Source organism: Schistocerca nitens, chromosome 4 (genome assembly GCF_023898315.1).
Source record: "Schistocerca nitens isolate TAMUIC-IGC-003100 chromosome 4, iqSchNite1.1, whole genome shotgun sequence".
Lineage (NCBI taxonomy): Eukaryota > Metazoa > Arthropoda > Insecta > Orthoptera > Acrididae > Schistocerca > Schistocerca nitens.
In genome coordinates this window covers 569,430,059-569,454,148 of record NC_064617.1, presented here as the reverse complement: position 1 = coordinate 569,454,148, position 24,090 = coordinate 569,430,059, and the positions used below count along the sequence as shown (strand labels likewise).

Genomic DNA, 24,090 nt, shown 5'->3' with positions numbered 1-24,090 from the left:
TTTTATATCCTTCTTCATCATTAGCAAGAATTCTACGATAATGGAACAATCAGATTCAACACTAGCGGGAAAATAAAATCAAGTTTTGGCAGTCATAATACCAGTTCGTAACAAAAATGCTCCATGGCAAAAAAAAAAAAAAAAAAAAATTCTATCACGCACAAAACTGAAATATTTGATCGTATTCTATTCACAAAAAAGATGAATTGACCCAGATAATGTATAACTAACAATCTTGCATAAATCGGATGGAAACACAGAAAATCTGTACTACAGTTACTTCAAACTACACAATTGCTTTCAACAAAACCACGAAAATATTGCGTAAATAACCAACCAATTCTCACAACACAACATAAATCAGGAAATACTAATTACAATACACGAAGAGAAATATACAAAATTTCTTACACTAATATTATCCAGTAATGCAGTAGATGTGTAAATCTTCATGACAATTAGTTATTGTAGCTTTATATCGAGCCACTACTTCCATCAAACTGCTCACTTACGAAAAACTACTAAAAGATCGTATCCTAGGCAACGGTTCGCCTCGTGTTACTTTATTATTTTTAACAAATTCGTGAACTAAACGTGGACTGTACTAGACTGCTAGAAATAGCTCTAGTATCTGTGTTCTTGTGCTGAACATGCGTGTGGTACAATTATAAAAGCACTGTCTGATAAGGGGACTAACCAAAACTTCGACTTTCTAAGTCTATTTTTAATCAGATATGCCAAAATGATAAGAACTGTACATTCAATAAACTGTTCTGTGAAATTCAATTGTGCAGTAGAATGAAGTGTTATGTGTGACGTCAGAAGACGTGACTTGGAAATTGCAACACAAATTTATGAGACTGAAGATGTTACATAAAATACCAATCGAATTTTAAAAGAATAAGTAACCAAAGTAAGTCTATAAAAATGCCCTGTATATTTACGTCGCCAGAATCGACAAATTTCTGAATATCGAAGAATACACAAGCAAATGTAACATGGCGCTGTGAAAAGAGCATCTGCCAAGAAATGTGATCCTAACAGAACTCCACCTATATTGAACGCGACTATAGTTTCGAAAAGCAATGCCTAACTATAAAACATTTCAATGTGTCCTAACTGTACAGTAACTGGCTCTTACAATTTTATTTTTATTTTTTGTGGTTTACCAGTGGCAAGAGGAAGTTGGTGCTCCTCGAAGTGACGGACATAAAATATACAGCGCAGCAGCAAGCTCACTAAATAGGAAGGAAAACCTTGGGCAGTGCAACTAATCTGAGTACATCATACACCACCTCTTAAGCAGCTGTGTTTTGTTGTGTGCAGTGTGATGACAAAAATGATCAGGAAAATCAAAACGTTTCGTGAGAGGATGGTGACAGGAGTTGAACTTGCGAAATAATCAAAATGGAAACAAAGTCTAGAAAATTGTATGAGTACTAGCCGCGTGAAATGATAATGTCACTAACTCACATCGGAACAATGAAACTGGACATCCAGTGAAAATATGTAGCTCACTTCACTGTCCTTGAATACCAAAAATAAATTGGAAACACTACCATTTCTGACAAGCGTCACACATTAGTGTGTGTGCAGAAATTGTTATTTTGAGCGCCTCTCTGCTTTAAACCGCGAAAATGAAATTGCAGATATAACCTGCTCCTACCGCTGGCACTTCATGGGATGATCTAATCACGTACAGAGCATGAGTGTTAAATTAATCGCAAGATGAGGAGTGGTGGTGGTTACGAAGCTGGTGGAGGAGAACCGAATGCCGCGAATACGATACTTCAAGTGTGTGGGAGGGGAGGCGGCCATTTTGAATCATTCTCTATGGTAATTACAGTTAAACTAAAGCCTTTTTGTCTTTAGTAAGACTTGTATAAACATAAGACCGCAAGAGAGCTACTTGAAGAAAGAAATGAGCCACTTTGGGTTGTAAATTGTGTTCATTAAGATGACGGTTACGGTGGCTTGGTGAAACACATTTGACCATTTATTCGATCCTAAATAAACAAATGTGAAAGTACAAGTCAGAAATTTGTTTGCATTTGTGCGTAAATAACACCAGTTTGTTTACATTGGGACTTTTGCTGAAGTGGCGGTAATGTTTATATAAGGAGAGAAATGGACCATCGGTGCAAGACTTTCACACTTCATATACTTTATTTGGCGTGTAGTGTGGGGTGGTTGCAGTGTATGGATGTTGAAGTAGTTGTAGGTACAAACGATGGCAGGTAAGTTCCAAAAGCCATTTCCCAGATTCAGACCCTTCGGTAGGATTTCGACAAAACATAGCGCGGTTTTTCCCTCCTCAATATTCATCCAGAGTTATCGCTCTTTCCGTCAACTGGTGCCCTTCCCAGAATTCGCTAAAGCAATGTGTGGCTAATGAAGAGTTGCTCAACTATCTCATTCCAATCTTTTAAACTCCCTACTCACAGTAATCGTGCTACTTGGGCTGCTTACAGCACTTCTCAATACATAAGTGATTTCTGTCTCTGGCTTCATGCGATTTTTGGCAAATATCTGTCGAGATGATCGACAATGTCCGTCACTATATGAAGTATATCTGGCCTTGGACTAGCTGCAGTTGTTGTTTCGCGTTTCCACTTCACATCAGCATAACCAAAAGTCGATTAGCACGGCTTAGAAGGGCTAAAATGTCCCTGATAGATTCGTTACTCAGGTGAAATTCTATGACTACACTCTGGACATCATTGAGCTCTCGTCACAGAACCACTGTAGTATAACTGCTTTTCCACTGACAGTATTCTCCATCGCCGTTTATAATGGCGGGTCCGCCTACTGTGACATCTAGTATTCAGTTCTACACTACACAGAGATGTGCGTATGCTTCTGACCATCTAGTGTAGACTCGGAAATAATTTAGACGTCTTTTTATTAACTGAGTACAAATCTACAAGTTGCGCATACTCTGTGATGAAAAGTAAGTCAGGTACTACATTATCACGTGAAGTGGTGTCCTTTATTAGACGACTGCAACATAAAGTGATTAAACGTTTAGCTTGTGGATACGTCAATAGGAACAACAGCGGTGATTTCAGAAGAAGGAACACTAGCTAAAAGTCATAAGCAGTTTTTCACGTGATCTGCAATAGGTAGAGATTATCACATTATACAACTTACATAAAAGCTGCTGGGTAATATGAACTTGCAGACAACCATGTGGCAGTAAATCGTTAATTTTGTATGTCTGTTATTTGTTATGGAAGCTATCAGATATCTCATAGATGGATGACACCAAATTCAGAAATTCTGCGCAACGCTGATCTCAGTAGTTGTCGTATCTATATGCGATAAACACTTATCTGATGAATTTTGTTTTCGGTGTAATGGTTACTGTCGTAATTCGTGTATGTATTTTGCAACTTCCTACAGTTTCAGATAGGTGCTTCAAGAGTAGCTGTCAGTTTAATCTCTTGAACAATGGACGACCTTTAAGCAGTATGAGCTGTATGTGTCGTGTCACAGGGAGGAAACCTTACAGTCACAACATAAACGAAGAATATAGGGATTCACTCTTATATGAAGGTAAAGGAGACGTAGATGCGACAATGATTGCCTCTCCAGTGACTGCTAAGAGAGAACTTGGGACGTGTACGACACGACGTTGGAAACTAAGGCTGAAATTGTCGAATAGACGAATGATACTGTTAAGTAGATCAGAAATGTCACCGAGTATATCGCTAAGTTCAGGGGATGATCTAAATAAAGGAAACAGCCTTTATAGAGTTCTGGTTTTCGAAGAATATTGAAGAATCAAGGTGATTTTTCGTCTGTCCCCTTCAGGGTGATCTTCTGATTTACAATCACTTTGGATGGTATGTACAGCCACAAAGGGCAGCTGTCAGTGTTTCCCTAATTGATGTTTTCGGGAGAAAGGTTAAATTTATGTCACATGCACTGCTATTGTATTTAGTGTAACATAAGAATGAATATAGGCTTCACGTTGGTACATCGTCCTCTAAACATCAAATGTAAAACATAAACTGGGGTTCTGACAGAGACTAGTATCAAGAAAATAACTAGAATTGACAAGGAAGCAACCTAACGAAACCTGTTCAAGCAACGAATTCATAGAAAGTCCGATGTTTCCATAACTTTTGTACGCCATGTGCAGAGAAACATGATGCTTAACAGGTGAAAAAGTCATTGAGGAATCTTACAGTATGTATTTCTCGCTCCTTCCTGTTGATAGATTAGTTAATATATCGATACATTGAGTGCAACACATACTGAACTGTATATCCAGACTGTCGTCCTCCAATTGTGAGGCATGGTTTTTTTAATGTTCCCTGCGGCCATTCAAAGGCTTTCAGTAGCATATATGGTCACAATTAGGAGTGGGGAATTTGCAAAGAACATACATGTTTTTAGATTGTGACTTGGAATATATTGCTTAGATTGCTTAAGCTGGTAGTCATAAGATTATTGTAATATCAATGAAAATAAAATGACACATTTTTGCAATCATACATGATCACAGCATTTAAACGCTTACAAAACTAAGTAGTCTGTATGGCAAAAAAACTGATGAACTGCAACACCCTTCCAGAATATTTCTATAAGAGGGATAGCAGGAAGTTCCATTGGGTATCATTTAGGGTCTATATACGTCGATTAAGAAATATGTTCCTCATGACAAAAATACATTTCCTAACTACAATTATTAGTCGATTAACAAGAACGTGTAATTGTTCATCGATTACTACGCACATTTCAGATGGCAAAAAGATATTTCATTACTATAATTGTTATACTTTGTTGTGCAAGATCTGTTCCCTCTCTTTTGAAAGCTTCACACATTTGAATCCAGTTATTATAATGAGTTTTGCGCTAGGTAAGAGATTCGGTTTTTTGTTCTACATTCTGTGGCCCCACTGCAGATAACCACCTCTCTGTTAAGTATAAGATTTACCATTCTAGTAACGGAAACGACTACACAGTTTTCCGGTTTATGTAGACTTTCAACATTGATTTGAAGATTATTAATAGATACTGTTGGATCCAAAGGTAAATTTTTGATGACGAAAAAATTGTCTCCACAGCAGCTTAGAATAATGGCAGTGGTCAGTTATATATTGTATGACTAATGCTATCGTTTCGTACAATTTATTTTAGTCACAGAACATTAAAAAACTTTTCTCTCATAGTGTGATATCAGCCGCACGAAGGTGTGTGGTGAGAGAATGCCATCACCGTGGCATCACACGAAGATTTTTCCGTCCAACTGAAAACGACTTCCAGCCAACATGGGTAAATGGAGAGCTAATAAATTCGCTTTCCTATGTAAATATGGCCAAGATTGAACAGGAGTACGTCATCTAAAAAGGATTTGTTCAAATTTAACATCTTACTCATTAAGTGCTCGTTTCAATTTTGTAAGTGTGTCATATCTTACGAATTACATACATTCAGTTGCTCCAACCTTTGTTAATTATAAATTGATTTACCTGCAGTTCTCTAGGAGTTTTTCAAAAGGCTATTGCCGGCCGGAGTGGCCGTGCGGTTCTAGGCGCTACAGTCTGGAGCCGAGCGACCACTACGGTCGCACGTTCGAATCCTGCCTCGGGTATGGATGTGTGTGATGTCCTTAGGTTAGTTAGGTTTAATTAGTTCCAAGTTCTAGGCAACTGATGACCTCAGAAGTTAAGTCGCATAGTGCTCAGTGCCATTTGAACCAAAGGCTATTCTTTTCTTATAACAAGTGTGCTACTGGTGCAAACAATGTCTTAGGAATTAATTAAAGCGTGTGTAAGTATTTATGATGGGGCTTACCAGAGTTATCTTCATTAACACAACTCAAATTTTCATTTGACCACAAGCGTTTGGTTTTAGCCTTACTGTGTTTGCTTTGCTACGCCATATAACACAACTACTATTATCTGAGAATAATATCGGGGCTTGAAAATTATTTACTATGTTTCACTATTTTTTATATACACACTACTGTTATCTACAAACGAGAGGGAGAGACCTGCTGTTTTTCCACCTACAGCCATTGAGTTCTTCAGGTCATGTAAATATTTTCTGAGTAATTACCACTCGTCTCCAGAAAATTAAATGCATTATGTATGGTTATTTTCGTTACATTACCGAAACGTGGTATCATGGTACTATTACGTATTTAAGAGTCTTCCTGCAGAGGATGCGGATACCAATTCCTATTCGATAAGTATAAAAACCGTTTTATACAAAAGGCATGTTTGTGTGATTATCCCTTTAACCTTCCAAAGGGAAGAACCTCAGAGAGTATTGTGTCACTACTAGGCCTCCATTACTGGCCTACACGACCTGGAGCAAGTGGAGGGGTGAACGTACCATTGATTGGTTTTGGTTAAAGAACGAAAGTGGGTTCGTGGCGAAGTGTCAAGGTAAGTACGTCTGTCATATCCTCTTCGGTCCCGAGGTATCATATACGATACCTTAGGACTTTATTTCTTTCTCGATCGCGTGCGCAGCTGAACCTTTTCTGGTCTGTGGTTATCCTGTGCAATACATAGGGGACTCGCACAGCTCGCTCGTTAATCCTTCTGTCGGGCACGACGAGGTGTCAGCATTGATTGTAAACTTCGGAGTTTGGATTTGCATAGTATTTCTCAACAGAATAAAGTTAAGGACATAACTTTTCGTAATCACAAGTGTTCTTAAGTTCTTTAATAACTTACTACAGCTGTACTGCAATTCACAGTTAACAGCTAATTATAAATTAAAATTATAACGGATTTAATGCTTTAGTTTTCTGGGTATTATGTGTCATACCTTAGGACACAATAATAATTTTGCTCTTGTTAGTGGAACTGGGGTTGTATTTCTGTTTAGCCTGATTATCAGACTTGACTGCCGTGTCCAGAAGAAAAGATCCAAATGCTGCACAGACAGCAGATGCCCTACCTTTGCACGGTGTGAGATGTGTAAAGTGCTTTTTTCCTCTCTTACTGCCAAGGAATTGTTTTACACATTCCATAAAAAGTTATCACATATAATGTTAACTCAATAGCAATTCATGTGGTAATACCACAAACAGCGAAAATACTTTGTAAAATTTTGCCATGGTAATTTTGTTTACTTGTTTCCAACTGTTACATGCAATTGCTCGAAGTTTTGATTCCAAGTGTGTATTTTGATCTATCGTGAAATCTACAGCTAATATGAGAAATATATATAATGTATACGGTTGTTCTTGTAATATTAGGTTAAGAAGCTGTCAAGTTGCGTATTATTATTGCCTTCTTAAACCCTAAGGCACCATATGTGATACTATTTATAAAACATTACCTATCGTTTGAAAATGTTTTTGAGGGTCACCCACTGTTGACTAGTGTTAACACAGAGCAATTAAAACAACAGTTGCCCACTTGACCTGCCCGGTACTGAAGAGGATTCTAGAACGTGCCCGGTACTGAAGAGGATAAGAACAAACTCATCAAACTGGCTATTCTGTTTCTTCAATGTACTCTTATTCTCCGAAAATCCCCTTTGTGAAATTGTTGTTAGACCCAGAGAAAACTCGTTGGAGTTATTTGACCAAAATTTGCTTGTTAGGTGACGAAGCGTTATTATTTTCAGCTTCTGACCACCAGAGTCAGTTATTGCTCAATTGAGCTATTTGCCACAAAGGCACATTTCTGTTGTAATAAGCACAGTTAACGTATTTGGAGAGTAACATAAAAATACAAAAATCACATAGAAACATCGTCTCCTATACGACAAACGTAAAAAGCGCGTATCTTCTGACCGGGATAATTAGCATTGACAACGAAAGTAATGAAACGAGAATTGTACAGACGAACGGATTAAGGCCGTAACGGAGGTGGTAGAAATGCCTGTTACGGGAGTAAAAGTGATAGGTGCTACAGGTGCCTGTAGCAAACCAATTAAGACGCAGGTTCTGACGCAATTTTGTAATAAGGATGTTGCGATGGAACATGACTTTTTAGTAGTGCCGCAATTAAGCATAGAGATGATTGTAGGCATGGATTGGATGACGAAGTATAAAGTGATTACAGACTGTGAGAGAAAGATTAAGATGTGTTAGGTAGGAGAGTTTAAATTAGAAATGAGTTTTGATGATGCTGATCAGGAAATTGACAGTAACGAGACGCGATTGAACGTAATTACATTACCAATGAATGAAGGTCTGAGTGGAGATTCAGAGTGTTATCATGTTAGGAATATAAACATGATATCGCCGTCTGACGACGAATTTGCAGCGATCGTCGAAAATATTTCGGGAGTCACTAACGAACAGAAAAACCAATTATATGACATTTTGATTAACAACAAAGAAGTATTCTCGGATAAACCAGGTCGCGTGCAGGATTTTGAATGTAAGATCAATACGATTCCCCACGAGCCGTTTTTTGGGTTTTATCAGGTGCCGATAACTCGGAGGGAAGCGGTGCAGGAAGAAATAAACCGCATGGAAGAATGGGAGTTTATCGAACGTTCTAAGAGCCAATATAATAACCCGCTCGCTTTGGTCAATAACGCTTCTGACGGTTTCTTCCACGTGAAAACACGGGAAACTTGGTTTCAAGCATCCCTAGGCTGTGGCAAGCAATTAACCACGCTCCGGGTACGAACGTATTATTAACTGCAATTGCATTTTTCTTTCGTTCATCCATGATGTATGCATATACACTCCTGGAAATTGAAATAAGAACACCGTGAATTCATTGTCCCAGGAAGGGGAAACTTTATTGACACATTCCTGGGGTCAGATACATCACATGATCACACTGACAGAACCACAGGCACATAGACACAGGCAACAGAGCATGCACAATGTCGACACTAGTACAGTGTATATCCACTTTTCGCAGCAATGCAGGCTGCTATTCTCCCATGGAGACGATCGTAGAGATGCTGGATGTAGTCCTGTGGAACGGCTTGCCATGCCATTTCCTCCTGGCGCCTCAGTTAGACCAGCGTTCGTGCTGGACGTGCAGACCGCGTGAGACGACGCTTCATCCAGTCCCAAACATGCTCAATGGGGGACAGATCCGGAGATCTTGCTGGCCAGGGTAGTTGACTTACACCTTCTAGAGCACGTTGGGTGGCACGGGATACATGCGGACGTGCATTGTCCTGTTGGAACAGGAAGTTCCCTTGCCGGGCTAGGAATGGTAGAACGATGGGTTCGATGACGGTTTGGATGTACCGTGCACTATTCAGTGTCCCCTCGAAGATCACCAGTGGTGTACGGCCAGTGTAGGAGATCGCTCCCCACACCATGATGCCGGGTGTTGGCCCTGTGTGCCTCGGTCGTATGCAGTCCTGATTGTGGCGCTCACCTGCACGGCGCCAAACACGCATACGACCATCATTGGCACCAAGGCAGAAGCGACTCTCATCGCTGAAGACGACACGTCTCCATTCGTCCCTCCATTCACGCCTGTCGCGACACCACTGGAGGCGGGCTGCACGATGTTGGGGCGTGAGCGGAAGACGGCCTAACGGTGTGCGGGACCGTAGCCCAGCTTCATGGAGACGGTTGCGAATGGTCCTCGCCGATACCCCAGGAGCAACAGTGTCCCTAATTTGCTGGGAAGTGGCAGTTCGGTCCCCTACGGCACTGCGTAGGATCCTACGGTCTTGGCGTGCATCCGTGCGTCGCTGCGGTCCGGTCCCAGGTCGACGGGCACGTGCACCTTCCGCCGACCACTGGCGACAACATCGATGTACTGTGGAGACCTCACGCCCCACGTGTTGAGCAATTCGGCGGTACGTCCACCCGGCCTCCCGCATGCCCACTATACGCCCTCGCTCAAAGTCCGTCAACTGCACATACGGTTCACGTCCACGCTGTCGCGGCATGCTACCAGTGTTAAAGACTGCGATGGAGCTCCGTATGCCACGGCAAACTGGCTGACACTGACGGCGGCGGTGCACAAATGCTGCGCAGCTAGCGCCATTCGACGGCCAACACCGCGGTTCCTGGTGTGTCCGCTGTGCCGTGCGTGTGATCATTGCTTGTACAGCCCTCTCGCAGTGTCCGGAGCAAGTATGGTGGGTCTGACACACCGGTGTCAATGTGTTCTTTTTTCCATTTCCAGGAGTGTATTTCAGTTTCTCTGGCAGGTATATTTTTCTACTGATTGACCCGAGCAAGATTTTAGTTAACAGACTGTATACATTTAACTACCAAAACGACATGTGTGAAACACATATCCCACGTAACTGTCAATTGAAACGAAAAGACAAAGTAAAGGGTAGCGGTAAAATCATGGGTAACGTGCCACAAATCTCTCAAGATATCGGTAATAAAGAAGAAAAATCTGTCCATTGCTTTAGTATAACCTGTACAAAGGTCAGTATAGTGAGAATAGTGTATGCAGCGGTAAAAGACCCTTCAGCTGTTCCATTGCTGTAAAAATACACACCAACCACTACGTATGTGTTTTGTACAAAAGTTATGTGATCAACGGTCATAAAATGAGAGAGAAGTACCACGCCCTGCCTTAGAGAGGATTGAAAATATGCACGAACTTAAGATGGAAAGTAAAACGCCATACTGCCAAGTCGCCTGACAAGACGCGACAAAAGTAGCTGAACAATACGATGGCTCCTGCTGGCCAACGGAACTAGCTAACAAGGCCGACAGCCGGCGCAGGAGCGTTAGAATTAACGAAGACTGACACAGCCATTAATAAGTTGTATCGTGCGTGCGATGTTTGTGCAAAAGAACATGGTAATTATGAACAAATATTAAGATAATATTTAATATTGTACGTAATGCAGTACCACAGGAGAATATTTACGAAAGACAGTTGGCCATCGAATCATCGTTAATAAAATGTAGGTATGTATAAAAAGTAGAGTACTATGATAGTCATAAGGTTCAACTATCACGGATTACAATGTTATTCTTGATGGAATGAATCATAAGGAGTTCCGCTATCAGCACTGCAGGCAGGCACCGCTAGATGGCGGACGGCTGCAACGTACTCACAGCACAGGCCGGAAGATGAGCGGTCGCAGGCTGGTATCGACTAAATTTACTATAAAATTTCATCAGAAATCTGGGGAAATAATACTCCTTGAACATCTGTTGATTGAAAATCATATCAGGTGCGTTTTTCATGCTGGAATAAGTCTCTGATTCCTCAAGCAAGTCAACCTTCCCTCCCTTTCGAACACAATATGATATTTCTAGTCTTTTATCAAGCTGTATTACTTTGAGATTAGTTATGCTCCTTAAAACGCATATCGAAAGAACAGCCTGTCTGACTAATAAAGTACGTCTCACAGCCGTTGAAGTTAATCTTTTACATCCAGTTTACGGAGCTTATTGCTCTTCGGTCGTGTCCAGTGTCATGTCCGCGTTTTAAGCGAATTAGTAGTTTGCTTACCAGTCCTAACATCCGTCTTGCGGAAGCATTACTCAGTTTTCTGTGTACATGACCATTGTGGGCCACAGCTGTAAAGTTTTCTATAGTTGTGCGATTACTATTGCATGCTAGGTTTAATTCTGGCCTTACGTTTCTGATTTCTTTATCTTATTGTAACAGTTTGTGACGTTAATTTTTTATAGCCATTGGCTATTGCGATTTGTGTAAGGGTGGAAGTTCCTTTATCTAGGACAATCTGCTACTATAAAGGAAGCCGCCATAGGCAATTAATCATGGAACGGAAAGACGACATTTTATACTACTGTGGATTTGACGAGTAGGCGTCAATAATTGCATCACTACATGGAGGTTTCCTGTAAATACTCCATATATGCCTATTGTTTTGTCTAGTAATAGTCAAGTCTAAGTAACTGACTGCGCATTCCTGTTCTTTTACCACCGTGAAACTGACTTTTGGATGTTTAGAAAACACTAATGATTCGAATTATTTAATGTCTGCCTCATTTCCATTAAATGAAAGAAGGACGTCATCTTCTTATCACCGAGCGAGGTGGCGCAGTTGTTAGCACACTGGACTAGCATCTGGGAGGACGACGGTTCAATCCCGTTTCCGGCCATCCTGATTTAGGTTTTCCGTGATTTCCCTAATTCGCATCAGGCAAATGCCGGGATGGTTCCTTTGACAGGGCACGGCCGATTTCCTTCCCCATCCTTCCCTCACCCGAGCTTGCGCTCCGTCTGTAATGACCTCGTTGTCGACGGGACGTTAAACACTAATCTCCTCCTCCTCCTCCTCTTCTTATCGCTTGTAACGTATTGTCTTCCCTTCTTGTGCCTTGTATTACTTGGAAGAATTTGTCTTCAAGTTCCCTGATAAAGATTTCAGCTAATGTGGCAGGTAAGCTATTGCCTACTGCAATCACTATCCTTCCAATAAGAAATGTTGCCCTTAACAGCAACATAGTTGAAGGATAGTGGCGTATCTATCAGTTCGATAAATTCAACACCTACATCTACATTCAATTTTTTGTGTGCCAGTAAATTACTATAATTTCTTTAATGCCAAGGCAGTCATTTGTCAAACTTTTGTGTAAGTCGCCTATATCCAGGGTCGCAAGTTTGGTGTTATCGAGTATTTGAATGGCAGCCAACGTGTTGGCAGGTTCGGAGCTATTTTTTACTTTATATGAACTCTGAAAAGTGAAGGCACCTACCATTTTTTTATTTTATGCACGATTCAGCTCGTGACCGGAAGATGTATTATTAACTATAGGCCTAATAGTTTCTTCTATTTTAAGCACCTCGATTTGTGAACGTAATGGTGGAATAGTAGAATTTATATTTTAACATATCATTTTCCTGCGCCCGAAAATAGGAAAAAAGAATTATCTATTTCTCTTTTAAGATTCATGTGAAAGGTTTTGGTTGGATCCGGTTTTACCTCAATAATATAAGTGGGACTGAAGAAAGGTTCCGTTTTATTGATGTAATCTTCTTCATAATGACTTCGACATTACCTTTGTCTGCCCTAATGATAATAGTTTGTTCTTTTGTAAGCTTCCTGTTAAGATTATCTACGGTATAAAGATCTTTTTAGATTTCTTGTTTGACTTTACCTACGTAGGTAACCACTTTTCCGTCTTAATAATAAATTCAGAGTCCAACGTTTTCATTTTAACTGGCTTTGCTGACATTATAGTCTGTAGAATTATTTCGTTTAACCTATTTGCTTTAAGTGCTGTGTAAACAATGAATCTCAGACCTTTGTGGAGCAGTTCCTGTTCGTAATTAGAAAAATCTATATTGGTCAAATTAATTACTCTATGATGAAATTTCAGAACTTTTTGAGCCTCCTGCTCTTTAACAGAATTCAGTTCTGTGTATTAATTATAAATCTTTTCATCGAGCCTGTTACGACTGGGTTCAAGATATGTCTGCACACGTTGACCGTAGTTATTCTTATCCTCACGATCACTATGTGAGCGACAAATAGGGGGTTGTAATATATTCCTAGAGCGATAATTTAAAGCCGGTTCTTGATAATTCGTTAGGACGCTTTCTCTGGATAGTTTACATGTATCTTCAAGAGTCTGCCGGTTTGGTTTCTCCATTATCTCGGTGACACTCTCCTGGGGACCCACCCAACCTTCTCTATGTATATTCAATATTCCTTTTAGTCCTGTTTGGTGTAGGTCGTACACTCTTGGGCAGTATTCTAGAACCGGTAGCACCAGTACCTGGAAGCAGTCATATTTCTAGACTTATTGCACTTTCCCAGCACTCTGCAAATAAACTGTAGTCTACCCCCGACTGAGCCACTGTGATCATTCCTTTTCATATCGCTTCAAACTGTTACTGCCAGTTATATATGTCTGTTGTCTGATTCCAACAGCGATGCATTGATATTACAGTAATAGGATAACATGTTTTTGTTTTGTGAAGTACACAGCTTTACTTTTTAGAACATTTACAGCAAGTTGCAAATCATTGCACAATTTTGAAATCTTGTCAAGATCTGACTGAATTCTTATGCAGCTCCTTTGAGTCAGTACTTCATTACAGATAACGGCATCATCTGCAAAAGGCCTGAGGTTACTATTAATATTGTCTATAAGGTCATTAGTATACAGCATGAACACCAAGTGCCCCAACACAATTCCGTGGAACACACCCAAAGTTACTTCTACATCTGACGATGTCTCTCCATCCAAGATAATAAGACACGTCCTCCGTACCAAAAGGTCCTCACTTCACTCACAAATTTCAGTAGATACCCCGTTTGATCCTACTTTCGATGATAACCGTAGGTGTGGTACTGCAGCAAATGTTTTTCGGAAATCAAGGAAGACTGCATCTACCTGCCAGCATTGATCCACAGCTTTCAGTATGTCATGCGAGCTGGGTTTCACAAGATCGGTGTCTTCGGAATCCATGCTGGTTGACGTGGAGGAGCTCATTCGGTATACTTCATGTTGTGGGAACTCTGAGTATGTTGTAACATTCTAAAACAATTCGACGTGAAGGATATTGGACGGCAGTGTAATGCGTCACTTCCAGTACCCTTCCTGTAGAAGTGTGTAGCCTGCACTTTTTTCCAAGAATCCAGCGTGTTTTCTTGTTTAAGGGATCTGCAATCGATTATAGTTAAAAGAGGGCTAACTCAGACGAAAATTGAGTATAGAATCTGATTGGGACTCCATCGGGCACTGGATCTTTCTTCAATTTTAATGATTTCGGCAGTTTCTCAGTACCACTGATATAAGTACTCACTCCACTCATTTTTTCGGTGCTACAAGGATTAAATTAGAGTAGTTCTCGTGGAGTTTCCTTTGTAAAGGAACACTTGAAAAGGGAGTTAAGGATTTGAGCTTTTGTTTTTCTGCTCTCAGTTTCATTTCCTGTCTTATTTTCTAGTGACTGAACGCTAACTCCAGTCCCACTAACAACTTGTACATACGACCAGAATTTCTTTTCATTTTGTGAAATGTCGTTTGACACTATTCTGCTACGGTGGCCACCGAAGGCTTCACGCATTGCTCTCTTGATAGTCTATCTCTATCTATAGCGACAGGCTTTTATCCGCTAATCTTCTGACTAGTCTGATGCGGCCAACCACAAATTCCTCTCCTGTGCCAACCTTTTCATCTTCGTGTAGCACTTGCAACAAACTTTTTCAATTATTTCCTCGAAGCATTCGAATCTCTGTCTTCGCCTGCAGTTTTTACCCTCTACTACCACGGAAATTATTCCCTGATGTCTTAACAGGTCTCCTATCACCCTGTGGCTTCTTCTTGTCAGTCTATTACACATATTTCTGTCCTCTCTCATCAGAACCTCGTCATACCTTACCTTATCAGTCCACCTAATTTTCAACATACGTCTAAAGCACCACATCTCAAATGCTTTGACTCTCTTCTCTTCAGGCTTTCCCACAGTCCATGCTATGTTACAAACGTACATTCGCAGAAATTTAATCTTCATATTAAGGTTTATGTTTGATACTAGTACACTTCTGTTGGACAGGAATCCCTTTCTACCAGTGTCAGTCAGCTTTTTATGTCCTCCCTATTACGCAGTAATCTCTGTTTCTTTAGATGTTTCTTCACAGTGGCAGTATTCCATGGATGGTCCCTCCCATTATGAACTGTTCTACTGAGTACACATGATCAATTGTTCTGTTAAACTGGAGCCAAGTACCTCTACATGCTCCTCCCCTGTGCTGAAAGTTTCAAGTTCAAAAATGGCTCTGAGCACTATGGGACTTAACATCTGTGGTCATCAGTCCCCTAGAACTTAGAACTACTTAAACCTAACTAACCTAAGGACATCACACACATTCATGCCCGAGACAGGATTCGAACCTGCAACCGTAGCAGTCGAAAGTTTCAAGTACCTGAATGAGATATCACAATACTTATTTTCTTATCCGCTTTGATGAACCTACACTATGTGATCAAAAGTATCCGGACACCGTCCAAAGCATACGTTTTTCATATTAGGTGCACTGTGCTATGAGAGAGCAGTATGAAGTGCTCCGCGGAACTCACGGACTTCGAACGTAGTCAGGTGATTGGGTATCACTTGTGTCATACGTCATTAAGCGACATTTCCACACTCCTAAACTCTCCGATGTGATAGTGAAGTGGAAACGTGAAGGGGCACGTACAGCACAAAAGCGTACAGACCGACCTTGTCTGTTGACTAACAGAGACCACCGACAGTTGAAGAGGGTCGTAATGTGTAATAGGCATACATTTATGCAGACCATTACACAGGAATTCCAAACTGCTTCAGCATCCACTACAAGTACTGTGATAGCTAGGCGATGGTCAGAAAAATTGGATTTCATGGTCGAGCGACTGCTCATAAGCCACACATAACGCCGGTAAGTGCCAAACTACGCCTCGCCTGGTGTAAGGTGCGTAAACATGGGACGATTGAAGGGTGGATAAACGTTATGTGCAGTGAAGAATCACGGTACACAATGTGGCGATCCGATGGCAGGGTATGGGTATGGCGAATGCAAAGTGAACGTTACCTGCCAGCGTGTGTAGTGTCAACAGTAAAATTCGGAGGCGGTGGTGTTCTGGTGTGGTCGTGTTTTTCATGGAGGGGGCTTGCACCCGTTGTTGTTTTGAGTGGCACTATCGCAGCACAGTCCTATATTGATGTTTTAAGCACCTTCTTGCTTCCCACTGTTGCACAGCAATTCGGGGATGGCGATTGCATCTTTCAACACCATCGAGAACCTGTTCATAATGCACTGTCTGTGGCGGAGTGGTTACTCGACAATATCATCGCTGCAATGGACTGACCTGCACAGAGTCCTGACCTGATCTTATAGAACACCTTACAGATTTTTGGAGCGCCGACTTCGTGCCAAGCCTCCAAAAACGGTTCAAATGGCTCTGAGCACTATGGGGCTAAGTACCCTTACAGGCACCAACCACAGCACACAACATTCCACGCCCTTTTTCGGGGTCTGTGTGATAATGTGTCCTTTCAGGAAGACGAACGTGCAGCGAAGCGATGGATCGTACTTAGATTTGGGGTATGTGGTTATACAGGATACTGAGACGTACCCTACTAGGCAGAAAGCAACTGGCCCGCTAGCACGGTATAAGCCGAAGTACGATTACGTGTATCCTGCAAGACAACAGTTATTATCCTTATCATCTGCAACGAATGAAAGGATTATCAGCAGCAGGTAAGGATTTTGTCGATGGGTTTTGCACCAGATCGTCGCAATTATGATATTTCTGTCATCGGTTCTCTTACCGACAAAGCCGTCTTTATCAGAACTGGCATCACTAATCTGAATAATCGTTATCTGTGGGCTACAGAGACGGCAGCGCTTCAAGGGAACTTCCATTCGCCAGCGCCATCTAACGTGGGCAGCGCTTCAAGGGAACTTCCATTCGCCAGCGCCATCTAACGTGGCAAAAATATATATATATATATATATATATATATATATATATATATATATATATATATATATATATATATGTGTGTGTGTGTGTGTGTGTGTGTGTGTGTGTGTGTGTGTGTGTGTGTGTGTGTGTTCATAGTAACATTTTTCCTCCATTTTCAGTCCGTCTCTGCATTTTGTCGATTTTATTAATGTGCATTCTGTATAGCTAACTGGCCACATGTAATATATGAAAGACGTATTCTACGTAAATGTAAAATGATAAAAAAGGTTCAAATTACAGCGTAGTGCTCAAAATACTAGTTACCTGCCGTAAGCTCGCTGGATATAAGTGACAAAGAAGGAAAAGTGTCCGTTAACTAAGTAAAACTTGCATCACAAGCCTGTGATTTGCAGTTGTACGACAGTTAATGTAGTAAGTACGCGTTTTATAAGGATATCCGCCGAGATGAGGCGACAGCTCCTGATGACGGGCGCCACCTCGCTTGAAACAGGAGGAGTTCCGCCATCAGCATTGCAGGCAGGAGCGGCTAGATGGCGGACGGCGGCAACGTACTCACAGCACAGGCTGGAAGATGGGAGGTAGCATGCTAGTATCGACTAAATTACTTATTACGTTTCATCGGGAATTCTGAAGAAATAATGCTGACTTAACCGTACTAGGTGCCTTTTCCATACTAGAATAGTTTCCGATTCCTCGACCAAGTCAACTTTTCTTCCCTTTAGATGATAATGTTATATTTCTAACCTTTGATCAACTTCATACAGAGCAAGTCATTCAGTAATGATATAAGAGCCAACAGCTGTTTTATTTTGAGTGCAATTATGCTCCTTAAAACCCACATCGAATTATCAGCCTGTCTATCCAAGACACTAACTGTTGCAGTCGTTGCAGTTGATATTTTAAACGCCCGATATATGGAAGCTATTGCACTATCCAATGTCAAACCCCCGACTTAAGTGAATTAACTGTCTGCATACCACGCTTAACATTCGTCTCTCGCAAGCACTGCTGAATTTTTTATGACACATGCCCTTTTTAGGTCATAGCTCTAATTTTAGTTGCACGGTTACTACTACCAACAAGGAAAGCCTTATTCTTGCATAACATTTGTAGCTAATTTTTCTAATTGTAACAGCTCGTGAAGTCGGGTGCATTATAGCTATAGGCCACTCTGATTCGTTGAAGGAAGGCAAATTCTTTGTTAACTTCACACTGTTCTAAAGAGAGCCACAGTAGTGGAATCGGACAAGGGGTTAATATACCTTATACCGTTGTGAATGTGACGAGCGGACGTTGATAATTACATCAGTACACGTAGGTTACCTGTAAATATTGAATATAGACCTACTGTTTTGTATAGTAGTAGAGCCCCTACTGCAGACGGATTTCTGAAATGCTGGAATTTCCGTTCAGACTGGCCGCCCAGTTAACCTGATCTTAATCCGTGTGACATCCGGCTGTGGAGTTATTTGAAAATCTTGTTTTCAGTGCTCCAATAATTACGAACGTAGCTTAACTGAAGCTACGCATTGCGCATTGCAAACTGATCGTGACTCCGAGAAACTCCCATCTGTTGTGATACCCGCTTTTTCTTGATTTCTAATTGTGACAGAAAATGGTGGACGTCATATTGAAGATGTATTGCGACAGTCCCACGAAAGATAGAAAGCGACGTAAATTTGTTTTCTAGGTAGTGTTTGGCCCCAGGACATGTAATTCCCATGGTATTTTGATTTGTATGCTGTTTTAGGCCTCGGGAGATCTAAAAACCGATTTTTCTGATCCATTGCGGCACGATCTTGCTGTGGTGCATGGGCTTTCCTAACTGACTGTGCTACAACTGTTGACTACAGAACTTCTGCAGTCGTGCGCATTGAACAGTAGGGATGGTGTATTGTGCAGCTCAAAACATAGGCGTCGAGTTGCAATTCGTTTGTCATTTTCAGCCGACGACATTTACGTTAAGTTACTGACAGCACCACTTATTGGTAAAACGTTCGTTAATTTTTTTTTTTTTTTTGGGGGGGGGGGGTCCATGACGTTTCTCCCATGCGCCAGTAATATGCTCTTCGAATTTGATGTCATTCTGTCTTTCTCTTTCTACAGCGTTTTGAAAGAGTAACTTTATTTATGGGCCCTGTGTTCTCTAACAAGAAAAGGATTGGCCAGGCATCGATTGATAGATAAAAGCGTTCAAATTCAGCCTCCACATCACTTTCCTTTATTTCACTGTGACCGAATTCGTGCCAGCTGCTTTAAGCTTCAAGATTCTTAAGAATTTAATGGCGTTAGAAATTTGTGCAACTCACAGTTACAGATTGTGACACCTCCGTGAAGACGAATACATCTAGTTTCACAAATTCATTAATGGAGATGTTGGGAATCCTCCTAAGGAATATCGGACCAAATTTTCTTCACGGCCTCCCCAGACACGTTTTTGCTGGTCATCGGGTCTCAGTTCGAAGCTAAACTCATCACTGCAGACGCCACTCTGTCAATCAGATTCCAACCCGAAGACCTATTTGGAGAAACCCTGGACATCGGTGGCATACTACCCTGAGAGTTGTCCGCTATACGACCCGACTATCAAGAGTGCCGTTTCTATTCGTAGCTGGTTCCCTTCGTCATCATCCGCGGCAGGCTTACAGCACAGCAGAACTTCTACTATATTCTATGGCTCGTCGTGTTGCCCTTAATGATAAGCCATCCTGCACTTACATTTCAGCTGGATAATGCTCACCTGCACTTGGCGAGAGATCTTACTGGTGGTTTTCTTCGTGCTTCCTAAACCATATCTCGGCCAGCAAGGTCGCCTAATCTCTCCCAGATGTCGGAGATTGGTGAAGAACAGCCGCTTCGTGGTTTTGAGATCCATGGAGAGAGGTTTAGGAACCTTGCGATCAGTTTATAAACGTTTCACAGCCATGTCATGATTATTAACTTCATCACTTCAGTTCTTTCGCAGTTTTCTACGAAACATTTATTACAATGATTTACCATGACTCCCTCGTTAATTTGCCCGGTGCACGTATTAATTCTGTTGTATGTCTGGCATCTCCTTAGTACCGTGGGTATTAAGTTATTTATGCCACAGCATTAAAAATCACCCATGGAAGTAGAGCCTTTTTTATACTGTGTTTCCAAGTACCTTGCGGAACCACCAACGTGCATTATTTGTAACTGAGACAGTTGAATACTTCATGGTTGCGTTGTTATTTTTGAACGAAGATGTTCGCCATTTTAACTATTTCCACTGTGTGTAGATCTTTGGAAAACAAATGTGTAGTAGTCGAATTCTTCTTGATTTAATGTCGGTAGTTAATTAATCCTGTGTGACTTGAATATAGATCAGTGATCGCCATAAGCCATACACAGAGCGAGCTCTAAAATTCACCTTTCAAACCCCTAATACTTGTTGAGGGTACTGATAGATAATATTTTGAATTTGAACCCATATCAGGAAACGTATTGTTACAGTGCTACAACCATTTGCAAACATATTGGTAACTCAACATTTCTTTCACAGTTCCACTCACTAATAAACAAAGAAACCAAAAGTATACTTAATGGTGGCACAAAGTCGGATAGCGTCAGTGACTGTCTTCTCTGGAGGTGGTACGGATGCAGAATATGCCAGCACTCACCGCACGCACAGTTGCTCTTGTACTCATTAATGGGTTCTCTTCAACATGAAACAGCACGGCCTCTTCAAATTTTTATACGAGCCAAAAATTTGAATACTGTGGTGCAGATTCGTAGCTAAGCGGACAGTTCGCCAGACTAGCATTCGTTAGATTTGGGTTCTGTCTGCGTTACTGAAGTAAACTTTTGAGTGGTAGACAGTTGTAATCTAGTCAGCTTCCTCGCATTACCACAACTGAATACCTGTGCCAAACAAAACCATGGAAATTTGTATTAATCGTCATGAAACGGAATACTGGCCACATTTTTCGTGTATATTGCTGTGTTGACTCGCTTTAGTCACAGGATGAAGCACCTAATATTAGTGTTTATACGACAGCAGTCTTACGTTAGGTGATAGAATGAAAACAAGTTGTAACTACATCTGATGACGTATTGGTGAAGTATTATGAAGCACAACAAAAAAGAGATAATCCACACGGGTGTTTCTAGAAGTCATTTCGCAACTGTGTAGGAAACTGAAGTGGCGACTGTAGTTGCAGAACAAAATAGTATCGATAATATTTTAAATAGGTGGTCGTTGAAAGCTGTAAGATGCTGGAGGGATGTGACTGTACGTACAATAGCTACACTTGTTCTCTACTTATTTTTTAGCAATCGGTTTCGACATGAAACCTAATACAGCACTGGTACGACAATATTCTTTAAAGAATACTTCCGTGAAGACAGTGAGCTGAAAATTATGCTACTGACAGCTTTTGCTCTGCTGTTTTCAAGGGCGCTTCGTGACGAGTGTGTACGGTACTTTGCAGGCGGTGAGCCTCGGCTCGACCAAGCCGTCTGCAGGCACAGCAGTGACCATCACTGGCTGTGGCTCCCTGTCCTCCAGAGGCTCCACTCCCCCTCCCCCGTCATTTGTGGCCCGTGCCTCCTGTAATCCTGCCTACGGCGGCAGGATCACTCAGCGCATGATCTGCTCCGGCGAAGACGAGGGCGGCAAGCACTCGTGCCAGGGCGACAGCGGAGGACCCCTGGTGGAAGGATCGACTCAGTACGGCATCGTCTCCTGGGGAAGAGGATGCGCTCAGGCCGGCTACCCTGGCGTCTACGCCAACGTGGCCAACCTGCGTTCCAGCATATCTCAAGTAAGTGCTGTCTAGTAACTGGTGGAGTGGTTTATAAATAAATCGTTCTCTTCTGTAACATAAAACCATGACAATAAAACTTTTGTCCATAACTACAAGAATCAATATCCTCAATACCATCTTAACCAAAGTAATAGATCCTCAACAGTATATCCACACTCTCTTATTGAACTGTACTATCAAATTCGTTTCATGGCCCATAAAAACACTGAATATATCCTTAAGATATAGTTAGAAAGTAGAATTGCAATCAATACAAAAAAATTTACGCAATATATGCAGCTTTAGGGACCCTTGGGAATGGATCTAGTAATATGAAGACGAAGGGGACCAGATTTCTGATTCGTATATGGAGGGAATTAAGAGGCAGATGAAAGTAGTACAACGTCTTCAAAAAACACGTGACAATAGTGAAACTGCAAAGTGAAGGAATAAAATCACTTCAAGCACACCTGCAGCTTTCTATAATGGTTATAAAGAAGATGAAATAAAGCTATCTTCATCGAATTTCGTAGCATTAATGAACGGTAACTTGATTGTAAGATGCGCAGTGGTTTAGACGCTTTTATTTACTTTTCATTTCCTTGAACTGTTCTTTGTTATCGTATTGATTTTGGCATCGAGCTATTTGAAGATTGCTCTTTCGACAACTTCTTTTCGAGTAAATTATCTCCACGACTTCCATAACCGTGTGCAAATGGAACAACTGACCTCCCAATATAAAAGTTCCTCCCTTCATTATAACTTATTAAACATACTATATTGGAAAAGATTCATGCAATTATAGTGTTTATGATTTATATTGGATTTTCTACAGTTAAATACTTGAAAAGGTTTGTTATGTTCATCTTAATCCTGCCCACTTAAATGAACATACACGTTATTCACACTTTCAGTTGAGACAGACATTGATATTTTAAATAGATTTAGTACTGCACAATTCTAACCTGAAAATAATTTCCTCTTTCCTTTAATCGCGCCATCGCAGACTGACTTCTTCCGTGGCTTTCCTACTGGAACCAGACGCTCAACGCACCATCTCGCTTGCCGAGTATTCCCGCAAAATTGGTTGAAATGCACTATGGGACTTAACATCTGAGATCAACAGTCCCCTAGAACTTAGAACTACTTAAATCCAAAAAACCTAAGGACATCACACACATCCATGCCACAGGCAGGATTCGAAAATGAACAGCGCGTCCACACCGGCCGGCCAGTATTCCTGCACCTTCTGGGTGCCATCAGATATGATACAGGGTAAGATTCGACACATCGTATGGGTACAGATATTTGTACCACTGAAGGTAGGAATATTTATGCTAAGTCTTGCAGGTGAAATACGTGTCACTGTAAAAGGAAATGTTAAAGCAAATGTACACATTTCACAACACCTTCGAGCGTATAGCAGGACTAATGTCCCGTTACGTCACTAGGTCCCTTGTCTCGGCCTTGTGTGGAGACCATGGCTTCGTGTGCTAGTTATGGACTGGCCAACTTTAACCACTCCGTGCTGTGCGAAAACTTTTCACCCTTTCGGAACAAAATGCAGTGTTTTAGTTTTGCAGTACATTAAATAAATATTTTGGAGACTTCTGAACATCTTACCTCTAGCTGACCGCTGGGACGTTCCCCGACTCGTCATTCACACTATATCGTTGATAATTGCGTCCCACATTGATTTTGCTCATTAAGTAGACATTGCAAAAGTCAGCTCCCCATATGTGCCCTAGTCGATCTGTGCATCCACAATGTGCCTTTAAATCATTCTGCTATTCGTAATTACGATGACTTTTTTTGTAATTAAGCATCAGAATTTATTATAATGTGTTAACATGACCCAACGGGACGAATGCGATTTGTGTATCATCATGTCGTTAAATACAATAAAAAGTTGTTAGTCTGCAACCTAAAAATTTTTTTATAACACATAATGTTTTTTATTGACATTTTCACCTGTTTAATCGTGACATATATTGTACCATTACCACT

At 41.1% G+C, this 24,090-nt stretch overlaps 1 protein-coding gene across 1 annotated transcript; it reads left to right on the top strand.

The window, feature by feature from the left end:
* Positions 1-2,230: 2,230 nt before the first annotated feature.
* LOC126252437 (trypsin-3-like) lies at positions 2,231-22,116 on the top strand. The gene is made up of 2 exons (XM_049953330.1): positions 2,231-2,237; positions 21,734-22,116. Exons 1-2 carry the CDS (start codon positions 2,231-2,233, stop codon positions 22,114-22,116), a joined length of 390 nt encoding a protein of 129 aa, XP_049809287.1.
* Positions 22,117-24,090: the final 1,974 nt, after the last annotated feature.